The sequence below is a fragment of the Solanum tuberosum genome, unplaced genomic scaffold, assembly GCF_000226075.1.
Source record: "Solanum tuberosum cultivar DM 1-3 516 R44 unplaced genomic scaffold, SolTub_3.0 scf00013, whole genome shotgun sequence".
NCBI lineage: Eukaryota > Viridiplantae > Streptophyta > Magnoliopsida > Solanales > Solanaceae > Solanum > Solanum tuberosum.
The window spans coordinates 1,613,420-1,626,933 of NW_006238940.1; the positions used below are offsets into that span (position 1 = coordinate 1,613,420).

General features: G+C 28.0%; 1 protein-coding gene across 1 annotated transcript; it reads left to right on the forward strand.

Moving 5' to 3' along the window:
* Window positions 1-7,682: 7,682 nt before the first annotated feature.
* Window positions 7,683-13,097, forward strand: LOC107063067 (E3 ubiquitin protein ligase DRIP2-like). The gene is made up of 4 exons (XM_015314480.1): window positions 7,683-7,939; window positions 8,031-8,078; window positions 9,483-9,555; window positions 12,882-13,097. Exons 1-4 carry the CDS (start codon window positions 7,701-7,703, stop codon window positions 13,062-13,064), a joined length of 543 nt encoding a protein of 180 aa, XP_015169966.1. The 5' UTR covers window positions 7,683-7,700; the 3' UTR covers window positions 13,065-13,097.
* Window positions 13,098-13,514: the final 417 nt, after the last annotated feature.

Sequence of the window (13,514 nt, forward strand, 5' to 3'; positions counted from 1 at the left end):
ATGCACGGATTTTGAGATATATGGAAATTACAATTATAGGTGTTTCCGAAGCACATTTTCGGGCAATTTTGGGGTCGTTTCAGCCCTGACCTACGACTACTAGACCACGGGGTGTGGACCGTCCTACAGTCCGTAGGTCCCTTCTGTGGTCCATGCTTGGACCATTTCTGAGTGCCAAACGACGGACCCAGGCGACGGGCCGTGGTCTGACCCACGAACCGTCCTGGTGGACCGTCGATCAGGTTTAGAGATTTGGAAGTTTGGGGCTCCAACCACGGACCACACCTACGGTCCGTGGTCCACTCCACGGGCCGTGGGTGGCCGGCGTGGTTTGGCTACATCGGCCAGCACCGAGAAAGCTGATGTATGCCTTTTTTTGGATACGGGACGTCACAACTAATCATATGTCACATTCGGGACTGATGGAATCAATGAAATTCTATTCCGACACTCAAAACGAAAAAAGACACTGAAAACCAATTTTTAAGTAACTTGGACCTTCAAACTCAAAACTTACAAAACTCTCAACTTTGACCCTCAAAGTTTGAAACCAACTTCCAAAACTCAAACATAAAAGACTCGAAATCGATATCGGAAGGAGAAAAATGGTAAATTCACAAAACTTTTAAAAAATGACCGACCAGGTCATTACATTATCCACCACTAAAAATTATGTTCGTCCTCGAACATAAAACAAAACAAAGTACATGAAGCTTCGAAAAGCTGAGGATATCTGGCACGCATATCTGACTCCATCTCCCAAGTAGCCTCACCAGTTGAACGGTGCTTCCACTCCACCTTCACTAAAGTGATCTCCTTGGTCCTAAGCTTCTGGACCTGTCTATCCAAAATGAAAGGTCTTACTTTTATTAACTTACATTCGTTTTAGATAGTTTTACTGATTTCGTAAGTTATTATAGTATCCCTACTGCGATTCATGTCTAACTATGCTTTTTCTATTGCCTAATTACCATGCTATTTACGCGCTTATTATTATGTTATTGCATAATCGCGAGCTCGATCGGTCTTTGTTGCCTATTGAGTATCCATTATTTTGGTATTGATCATATTGCACTCTACCTCTTTTTCTATGATGTAGATCCGAGTTCTAGTCGACATTGTTATGTTATTGCATATTTTTGTAGTTATTCCTTAAACTTTCTTCATTATGATCTTGTCGTCTTCTTCTGCTCCTTAAACCCGCTATCTTTGGTTTCTAGGCTAAAGATTGGCTTACCTACTAGTGGGGTATCATCATGACTTGAATTTTTGGATCATGAAATTCATACAAGATGTCCCAACTATTATTCCAGTAATGAAAACAAGTACAATATGCATGCATCTTGAGTCACCTTATCTCCTTTCATGAGCATCAATTGTCGCCACCTGCCCTTCACTTCTACAATAGGTTTGAAAGTTGTTGTAAGCTTCAAAAGCTTGCTCATACAACTCAAAATAGGAGGTAATATCTTAAAAGGTCATTGAACTATGAGAATTTATCAAGTATAGTCATTAAGCTTTATTTTATATCAATAAAATCACTCAACTTAAAGTTTTTATCTTAAAAAATCACTCAACTACATTTTTCATTAAAATAAATTTAATAAGACAAAATAAGAAACTTTATAGGTCATGTAAAACTCCACAAATAAATAAAATTTCAAAAATCATATTATGCTTTTTCTCTTCTTTTTTTAATTTAAAATTTATCCTCAAAATAAATTTAACATGACATATAAATTATTTTACATATCACATAAATATGAATTTCAGAAGTCAAAATTTTATATTCAACCTCCGAATAAACTCGCATTTCCCACGTTGCTTCAATTTTTCATTTTCTAGATTTTGTGCCACTATTCGTAAAAGGTTCTTTTTTTGTTTGCTGAAATAATCATTATCTATTGGTTAATTTGGTTAGATACTCCAGAGTCCAGTCTCCATATACAAATATATTAATGATTAATATAAATAAATGAGTAATAGTGTATAAACCAAAACAATTAAAGTAATAACGTGCGGTTTTTCTTTTCAATTCCTTGATTTGATTTATAAAATTACATTACATTATGTTGCTAGGCGCTAGCTGGTTATAATATGATTGTGGATCTCTTATGAATATGTATTTTACACCCAAAATTTAATTATTTTCATTTGAGTTTGGACAAGGAACTGAATCATTGATAAATAGTGTAAAATGGTTTTTAAAAACATTATTTATTTAGGGGGTTCATGTTTATATAGCCTAAAAAATAATTTATTTTGTTATATTAAATTTATTTTAATGATAAATGTAGTTGAATGATTTTTGTAGATAAATGTCATAAGTTGAGTGATTTTATTAATATAAAACAAAGTTCAATGACTTTGCTAGATAAATTCACATACTTTAGTGACCTTTTAAAATATTAACTCCTCGAAATAGCTTCCCCATACCACATTTTTTGTCATATATGAAAATTCAATCCGTGTATGGTATATATTGGGTATCAAACCACGATATACAACATAAACCTTATTAGATTTGACCTTTTTCTAAAATAATGAGAAGAAAACTATAAATGGAAAGGAGTATTTGGACAGTGAAAGAGAAGGAGGAGGACAAAAAGTCTAGTAGAATACAAGGTTTTAGAGATGTGAGGTTTATCTAATGGTAGGAAGGTGAAAATTCGGATCATGCGATATAAGGTAGGAATCCCTATATGATATACGAAAGAGGAAAAGAGTGAGAGATTTTGTAGTTAATAAGAACAAGTAATTAGATGCGTATCGGTCGATTCGATTCGGTTATGAAGTTTATCAGTTTGACTTATCGGTTAACGATTTGTAGACATGCTAAACTGTAATTAAGAATCATTAAGATATTGACTTATCGATGATTATCGATTATTAATCGTTATCGGTTATTAATTTATCGATTTAATCATTAAGATTTGACACAAAATAAATAATTGAAAATCACTTAGAAACATGATGACAAACCAAATAAACCAATGCACATGAATTGATAGATTGCATCTTGCTCAAAAACAACACTAACACATGGTAGGATAACCGAAAGTTTAAGACTGCTAGAAATAAAAACATGAAACTAAATCTCAAGTCAAGGAACTTATATATATATAATGGTATAAATATAATATATTAATTTACTATCAGATTATTGGTTAACCCGTTAAGAAAATATCTCAAACCGTGGGGAATTATAATCCGATAATAAAAAATCAAAACCGTTAAACTAATAACCCATCACCGATGAACCAATAACTTTTTTCGCTTCAAATTATCAGTTTTGATTCAGTTTTGAACAGCCCTAATTACACCGCATATGCATTGAGATGACTGATAGTAATGATAATTATTACACGGAGAAAGTAAGGGGTCGTTTGGTAGGGAGTATTAGGAGAATTAATTCATGTATTATGTAAGTTATTATTTAGTACTATGTTTGGTAGGAATTTGGGTCTATGTATAACTAATCCATAAATTAGTTATACACTACATGGTATTATATGATGTATTATTAATACCTTCCATTTAGAGATATTAGTAATAAATAGGATTTAATACCATGGGATAAGTCTATGTAAAGACAAAAATATCCCTCAAATCATTTTTGTTTATTTTCTTGATTTCATGTTTTATATTTGTACTAGTAAATTTATTTGAATAAATTAGCTTATAAATTATTTAGAGAGAGTAGTTTGTTACTAAATAAATCCAAAACAAATCAATACAATATTCGAAAAGTGAGTTGTTTAACATTTACTTATTAGAAAAGCAAATATATCACAACATGACGTTTGTGATCTTAATTTAATGTATTGTTTGTTGATACACACATATATAAACAAATAATAAGAAAGTCATACAAATATATGTGTTTGACTTATTCAATTTTACTATTATTTACCATCTTTTATTTTTTACTAATCCATGCATTATTAATCTTTGTAGCAAACGAATCCTAAGTGTACAAGTGAACATTAACTTTAGTTGATAAGTAAAGGATTATGACATGAATGAAATAAATAGGAAGTGTCCATAATGCCCCTACCTCTCACATGAAATGACTTAATTGTCCGCATTTTGTCCATTCTATACCCAAAAATCATTTTTAACCATGTTGAATGGAATTAGGACACTTGTGAAATTATGATTTTTGAGTTTAAAGGCTAAGACTTGAGCATTGATTTCATTAGTTTTAAGTTGTAGTTAAGAAATGATTATAGAAATAGAAAAATGATTATAAAAGTAGAATATGTAATTCTCAAAAGAGGAAAAAGATTGTTTTCATGTGTGCTAGTTGGAAGTTGAGTAAATCGATGGAAAGGCTGAATAATTCGTACTACTGAATACTGAGGTAGAAGTAGAACCCAAATCATTGTGGATGATAGAGTAGGTTTATTTCACAGTGTCTTTGCGTGTGGATGCTGGAATTACTACATTGGTTGGTATGGTATGGTACTTGAAATTTTGGTATCATAATTTTGGTATTTTATTTTTAAAATTATTATATCATTATCATATTAATTTAATTCGGCATAGTTTGATATTTTGAGGTATGATAAATCAATAATCATAGTTTGCTCAACTTTGAATAATATATACTTGTATAATAAAGTATTATGATTTCGACAATTCAAAAAAATGTCACAATAATACCATATTAACACATTACATATGTAGAAATATATATATATATTCAAAAGAAAGTACAAATAACACATTTATCAATCATATTTAAATACATTTCAATTAAAATAGAGTAGTCAGAGTTTAACGTCTAAACATTTAATTTATACTAATATATTGCATATTTGTTAGTGTTTTAAAAATATATACTCATATGTTATCTATGTAACTATATATTTTGATATGATATTCGATATTTCTGTATGTTATTTTTAATTATCAAATATCGTACCAAAAAAAAGAAATTAAAATTAATATTACTCCATATACCATACTAAATATTATAATACCAAAATTATGATATAAAAAATTTCACTATAATATGACATTTCGAATATCATACCATGTCTACCCTACCTAGTAACTACTCCAAATCAAACAACATCATCATAATCCCTACTCACTTTCTTACTGTTCAAATGCAACGACAACAAGAAAGCCAAGTTCAGAAAAAGGGATAGACAGGAGGACCATTATGCCTCGGTAAAGAGCAAAATAATAAAACTATATAATACTTTCTTTAATCTATATTAAGGTTCCATTTGAAAAGCTATTCTGTAATTGAATAATTATATAGTTTAGTTGGTCAGATAATTATTTGGTCACAAGAAAATTTGATATAATTGAAAGAGGGTAATTACACTCTTCATTCTTAAGGAGGGGTTGTGAATTATTCGTAATTATAACGTGTAATTATAAGTGGATTACTTTTTAATTTCTTAGTTTTATTTTTATTTTATTTTTTTTGTTTTAATTTATTTTTATTTTTATTATTCTAAAATTTTATTTTTATTATTTTTTATTTTTCATTACCATTCTCATTCTCAACATTTACTTTATGTGATTCCATGTAATTTTTTGTATTATCTATTTTTATGTCATGCTTCTTTTTTTATTGGCATAGTTTTGATAGTATTCTAATTTTTAAATTCAAGTAGAATTTATTGTTGATTAAGGTTATATGCTTATGTTTTTTCCTTTTTAAAAATAAAAAAATAAATCATATTTATGTATGTTATGTTGCAATTTGACATAAGACTAATTTGTATTGAATTTAGAACTTATGTTATATTTTCAGTTTCATTTGTTTTAGTAGTATTGACTTGAGACTTCACATTGCAAGTCATTTATTTTTAGTTAGATTTGATCGATTATATTTTTGCCAAATGTTTTAATAATCTATATGACATTTTATTTATAATATTAAATTTTTTTTCAAACATGCATTTCATTATGTTCATAGAAATCTTGTACTTTTAGTTTTTATGATTAATTCAATTGAAATATACTAATTTGAAAAATATAAATCAATTATTTTTTCATAATATTAGTTAAGAACATATGTTAATTAATTAATATATTTCAAAAGACAATATATATCTTAAATATTTAATTTTAATATAATTTATAAAGTTTCTTATTTGTCTAATACAAATTTTAAATAATTAACTTTTATTTTTAAAATTTAATATAATCTTATAATTGTAATTGTGCATCCAAACAGTACATTTATAATTATAATGTAGCAAACAAACAAGTCAGTGTAATTACTAGACTGGTAAATTACTAGTCTAGTAATTATACCAATTCTAATTACCTGATGGCTTTCCAAACAGACTCTAAGTTAAGTGTTGAGAATTGAGATACCTTTTAAGAAAAATATTTAAGGACATAAAATAGAAGTTGACATTTCACTATTACTACATTTTTATTATTTCTAAACTATTCTTTTATAAAATGTAAAAATAGTTAAGAACCTTATTAAAAAGAATGATAAGTATTAGGAAAAAGATTCAACAATTTTCTTAAATTTTAAAAAAATCACTAATTTTAAGCTATTTAAAAAGTCGCAATAATTTATTTAATACGGACTAAATGGAATATACAATACAGAGATATCCTAATGATCCTCTTAGGTCATTTGGTTGGAAACAAGTTAGTTTAAAATTAATTATCTTGATATAAGTTATCTTGAGATAAATTATTTCATCATATAAATGAGATAATTTATCACATCACTATAGTGTAAGGGCTTGTTTGGATGAGATTATAAAAAAATAACTTACAAGTCAAAAGTTAAAAATCAATAGTAGATGATACATTAATTTTGACTTGACTTATTTTAAAACTTTTTTTGCCTAAAAATGAATGCTTAAAAACACTTTATAACCTTTCCAAACACCTACAAAATTAAAAGAGTGCTTAAAATTCAAAAAACACCTAAAAATAAGTTAATTCAAATGGGCACTAAGTAGCATATATAATTTCAACTGCCTAATATCTCCAACCAAACACATGATAAAATAGTCCTACATTTTATCCCTAAAATTATCATACCTTATACTTCACACCAAATGACTCCTAAAAATAATAATAAGAAGAAAAATATATACTCCCTTCTCATCAATATTTTTATTTATTAATTTGATTCGGCGCTAAGTTAATTTTTTTTTAAAAAAAAAACAAGAAGTTTTTTTCTATTTTGTGATTGTTATACCTCAGACATGTCAAATTTTGAAATTAAATGTCAAATTAGAGGAGAGATATTTTTTATCCATTCCATTTTTAATTGTCCTTTTATGAATAGAAGACTAAAGTTGATCATTGTTTCAAACTATATCGTTAATAGTTATTGTTTTTTGAGTATGAAACGAAGTAAAACGATATTTAAAATATGAAAAAGAAATTGTTTTTCTCAACAATTGATTAATTAAAAAGATAAATGCATGTGTCATATAAATTGAGTCAAGAGTACTACTTATTGTCATGGGTTGTTTGAGAAAGAAAAGTAGGTTTCCTTTTTAAATAGATAGTTGCTGGTGGTGGTGGTAAGGAGATAACTTTTTCCTCCCATAAATCCTATTAGTATATATTTCCATTGAAGCTTAGTTAGGCATATATAAAAGTCAATAATGTAATAGTAGGTGTATTCTTCTTCCTTGTCATTTTATATATGTTGTAATAACAATAATATATATACTTGCAAGCAAAGGCTTTAATTAGGTATGGAGTCGGCTATTGAAAGAAGATCAGGTCATTTTGATGTATTAAAAAAGCAACAAGGTCAGGAGGAACTAGAGCTAAGGTTAGGGTTAGGGTTAGGATCGGGTGATATGAAAATGGTGGTTAGAAATAACCAGCTGGGGTCTTCGTCTTCGTCTTCACTTGTTTTATGCACTAATACCTCAATTCCACATTATTCCCCACCAGGAATTTGGTTCTCTTTACGTTCTTCAGTTAACCGGTAATTAACCACTTTAATTCTTTGCACAAATTTACATTTTTCTTCGACCATTAATACTTCTTTTAACATTTTCATTGTTTGTTATTGACAGGAAAGGAGATGTTCTACCTCAGCTTCCAAAAGCGTTTATAAGAGTCAAGTAAGTTCTCCATACATGGTTCTGATACGTGCATAACACACACACATATATATATGGTTTTATAATTGGATCCATTAAAATAAAATTGTGTCATAAGCCATGGTAAATATATTGTCACACATTTAGTATACTTAATGTCACATAAGTAATTAACCAGCGCACATTTAAAACGTTTTTCCTAACACATACTGCAAATACATAGTATCTTGTACTTTAAGTTTCCTTTTTAATTGTTATGGTTTCTGAGCTTTTTTTAGAGCCAAATGATAAAAAAAATTTTACTGATATCTTACAATTTATTTTTATGTAAAAAATTCTAATTTATAGTATTGTTTTTACATATACACACAGGTAAATATAAAACCGTTTCAATAATCAACTACTCCTATTAGAGTACTAAATAACTTTATGTGATAGTTTAATTTTCATTATTATTCTTTGGAAAACAAACACGAAAGATTGTGGGTTTTGCTATTAATCTTTGCTGGGTTTTTTTTAAAAAAGTAGGGCAGAAAAAAGTATTGATTGAATCTCAATAGATTGAAATGGTTTGCAATAATTTTCAATAATTTGATTAACTATTTAGAGGCTTTAAATAGCCAACATAAAATAATTTAAAATTCAGAAAATCCTAAAATATCTCAATAACTAAAACAATCTAACTAAATTTCAAATTTATCTAAATAGACAATTTATTTTACTAAAAATTACTACAGTAACAAAAACAAACTTCAAAAATCTTGAATCAATGTGGATAAGGTATAAAAATTCTTGACCTATAATAAAATTGTCAGTTACACACCTAAATTGTGCAGAAATTTTACTATCCCTCTGAACTTAACTTTTTTTTAATTGTTCAACCCCTAAAAACTATGCAGAAATTTTACTATCCCTATGAACTTAACTTTTTTTTAATTGTTCAACCCCTAAAAACTATGGAAGGATCAATTTTTTTTTTTTATGTGAGGATCATATAATCCTCACTTAGTATGACTTAATATGTGGATAAATTAGGTGAATTTATATTAATACTAGGAAAGTTTCAAAATATTATAATTTAGAACCCATAGACTATAGTAATGTAACTTGGTGCATCATTGATATATATTTATTCACACCATAATTGAGTATGTAAACAATCATTTCGTTACAATATAATCCTTGTGATGCAACTAGGCCCTAGATCAATTTATAGGAGTAATACATATGTAAAAGCTAGTTTGACTAAAAAATAATTTGTGTGATTATATTGGTGATGGATCCATATCCATGTATAGAAAAGATAAAGATGTTGTCAAACGTCTGCATCACATGGTATTTTCAGGTTATTAATGATGGTGTTGTTGAAAGAAATTAAGGGTCACTTACTTTTCTTTTTTCTTATATATGGTGTGATGTGAAAAGAGACGAGAAGGTGACAATCTTCATGCTTAAAACCTACCTGGTTACAAAGCTTGGTCTCTCCAACCAAGCTGAGGTTAGTGTCTTCTCTGTCATTGCGATCTATATGACTTACGTTCCTTTTTAATTAGTTTAAAAATAAATGACACATTTTTATATTTAATATACTTTTACTTCAATTTATATGATTCTTTTTAGTCAGTCTCAAAGAGCAGGGGCGGACCCACCCTTACTCAAGGGGGGTTAAGCAACATCCCTTCATCGTATTACATTGTATATAGAGATTAAATTTTGATTTAATAAATATATATACAAGTATTAACACTTGTTGACAGAAGTTACAAGTTTAGTCTAATAGTTAAGGTGTTCTGAAAATTCTTTGAGGTTGTATGTTCTAGTCCTACTAGTCATAATTTTATTTTTTTACTACAACTATTGACCTTCCTTAATGACAATCCTGATAGGTTTTACTACAACCGTTGACACCTCAAAAAAGAATGACTAATTTCTACATTTAGTAACAATTTATATGATTTATAGTCTCACAAATATTTATAATCTATTTTAGAAACAAATTTTAAAATATTTTTTTCTTTCTTAAACTCCGTGTCAAGTCCAACTAAATTATATAAATTGAGACAGAAGAAATAATAATTTAACTTTAAAATATTTATTTTATCCTTAATAAAATAATTTACAGCTATATAAATATTTATTATTTTAAACATAAATTTCAAAGATCTTTCTTTCGATCTTAGCTACACTCCGTGTGAAATCAAACTTAATTCATATGAAAAGGGATGGAGGGAGCAATTATTATATTGAGAGTTGCATGGATAAACATGAATAATGATTAGTAGTAGATCAGTAATAATCATTGTCTGCTGGGTCATTTCTGACTTTCCTTCGTATCATAGATTTATGATACTTTCATTTTGGGTAAAAGATACCAACAAATAATTACATTTCCAATAATTATTCATTGTTGGCATATATTACAACAATTAAGAACCTTAACCAGCACTTAGTAGAGTAGTAACTTCTTTTACACTAAATATCATGCATCCTTAAGGCCCTACATATATTTGTAGTGCACCCTTTGAAGGGTCGATTATATTTTTATTAATAGAGATAAAGAAAAGTATATAAATATTGGATTATCTTTTGAGTCTGATTAATCTGTTTGGAAATCAATAATTTATTAGTGTTTGTTCAAAAATTTGGTTGATAATTTGATGTTCGAAAACTAATTACTTAAACAGAGTTCAAAGTGAAATGTAGTAATAAATGGAAAAATCATTTTGGCCAGAATTTGATCAGAATGGTATTTAACCTATGCTTCATAAGAAAACCTCATTTTTAGCTCATCGATTAATTATTTTCTTAACATTAGCCTAAAATCTATATAAGGGGGATCCACAATTGAGCATCTGATCAAATTTCAGTAATAGTTGGTAACAGGATCAACTACATCGGAAAAGAACACTTACTTTGTCTCAAAATAATTACTCCAACCTTTTACTTAACACTTAACACAGAGTTTAAGATATAAATAATGACTTTTGAAATTTATAGTTTAAAATAGATATTTGTGTGACTATAAATCATTTCATTAAGGATAAAATTAACATTTTAAAGTTAAATTATTACTTAATATAAAAATGTGTCATTATTTTTTAAACTAATTAAAAAAACAAAACAAGTCATATAAACTGAAATAAAGGGAATATAATTTTAACCAAAAAAATATTATCCCAAAATAATCAGTATATACAGCCTTGATAATATTTTTGTTATAAGAGTTCCCAAATCGTCTGGGACGATCTTATAAATCAGGAAGGAAGAGTACAATTACATCTGATTATTAATTACAGCAACTTTTATCCTTCAAAAAAAAGGAAAGGCATTTGACTCTTGTTGTTGTTTATCATCTGAACAAGATTAAACATAATAAAGATAACTAAATTAGTATATATGACACTTTAAAGAAGTATTTAGAATATTCAAGAGTTGTAGAGAAATGAAGTATTTCTAGATTAAAAAAAATACATAAAAAAGTTTAGAAATAAACATTCTAGAATATACTATAGTAAATATCCTTAGCTAGATTTTTTCATCATCACCCGCAAAAAGTGACCATTTGAATTGTAAGTAAGAAAGAATTAAAGAGGGTAAGTCACAACATGTGAGTGAGAAATAAGAGATAGTTGTTGGAGTGTGAATGTACGAAAAATTATGTATAAGAATTGTAAAATTGAGACGGGTATTTACCTTTCAATACTAAAGTTCAAGTTGTGAGCAAACGATTGTGTCTGTCATATTAAATATCCAACAAGTAATATCTCTGATGGATATATCTAAGCAATGATCTTGACCCTTGCACCCAACTTGCTTTTCAGAATTAGGATGCCTAAAAAATATATGTTCACATTTTAAGGCATATATACATAGAATCTTCTTTGGAGCTTAATGGGTGCACATAACCCCACCTCATCATGTAGGTACCTCTGATTATAAGTACAAATTTGCTCCCTCTAAGTTAGACACGATCAAAGAAACTTTATCATTATCGATCACTATAAGCCCTAACATTAAGATGTCGCTTGACAGAGTATATTGAAGAAAATAATGCACGCATTAATTTTTTGTTAGGTACACTTTTTTACCTTGTGTAAAACAAATGCTTGTATTACGAATACACTCTATTGTGTATTGATGTATGCATTATCAATACCAATATTTTTTATGCATTAGTAATGCAATGGGTACTAATACATTCATTAGCATTGGTTAAAGACGCAATTGTTCCTCAAAACTTTTTTCACATCCACCCACCATATTTGTGGAGAGTACTTTTGTAAGCAACTAAATATTTTTTTAAAATAATTATGCAATGCATGTTGTTTTTAATAACCACACCAAAAGCTACATAAGAAAAATCTCAGCATTAACTGATGCAAGCATAACTAATACAAACATTATTAATACACTATAATTTGCATTTATTCCTATACACTCTACTAAACGACCCCCAAAAGTTATTGATCAAATTGAGAATCCGGTCATTAAACCTTCCTTTAGCAACCAAATATTTCTTTCGTTAATGTTCATGTTTGTCGCTAAAAAACCTCAATAACGACAGTTATATTGATCGTTATAGCATAAAAGATCATGTTCCTTAATTATATGACACTTTTAACAACTCAATGTTCTTATGCTAAAATTAAATTTTATTAAATATAATTAGATAAAAATTAATCATATGCTTTCACATACGTACGCACACATCCAAACGCACTTAAAATAGTCAATTCCCATGTAAAATAGCATCGTTAATTACAAAGAAATTAAACACTTGATATACTTTTGTGAAGCAATAATATAATTTTTTTTTTTTATCAGGTTGAGATTTCATGTATGGGGCAAAATTTGATGCATAGTCTAACCTTGAAGCATGTACGTGATGCTATTTGGTTGCCAGGATTGGTAGAATTCTTGAAGTCGAAGACAGAATTCATTAAAAGTTCAGAAGGAGCTAGTGTCAACTATCTCATGTCATTAGACTATGGTAGGACTTGCCTATGAATTATATAGCTTAGAAGTTAAGTAAAGTTTAGAAATTTGTCTTTGAACCATAACCTTTTCCATGAATGTAATGATATTAGTAAGTAAAATTAACTTTTCATACATTTCAATCTTTATTTTTTATTTTACTTTTCTTTTTGTCTATTTAAGTAGGCGTTTGAACATGCAATTTTATTTTGTGATTTAAAACTATGAGATGAAATCAGGTTTTGGATAGGAAAGTTTATCTCATAATTTCAAATCATGAGATGAAGTCCAAAAATTTTGATTTGAGAACTTCATCTCATGATTTTACATTTTTCAAATACTAAAAATTGATCCACAAGTTTATATTTTGTAAAAAAAAAACAATTCACCATTTTATATCTACCAACCATTTATTTCATATATAAACAAAATTTATTGGTGATATTCTTACTCTTACCAACCTTTAAATTATTTATATCGGAT

What these genes read in the sequence shown, in the direction of transcription:
- LOC107063067 (XM_015314480.1), top strand. Translation starts at nt 7,701, where the DNA reads ATGGAGTCGGCTATTGAAAGAAGATCAGGTCATTTTGATGTATTAAAA. An exon ending in TTACGTTCTTCAGTTAACCG is followed by an intron (nt 7,940 to 8,030) that starts GTAATTAACCAC and finishes TGTTATTGACAG; the next exon opens with GAAAGGAGATGTTCTACCTC. An exon ending in AAAGCGTTTATAAGAGTCAA is followed by an intron (nt 8,079 to 9,482) that starts GTAAGTTCTCCA and finishes TGATGTGAAAAG; the next exon opens with AGACGAGAAGGTGACAATCT.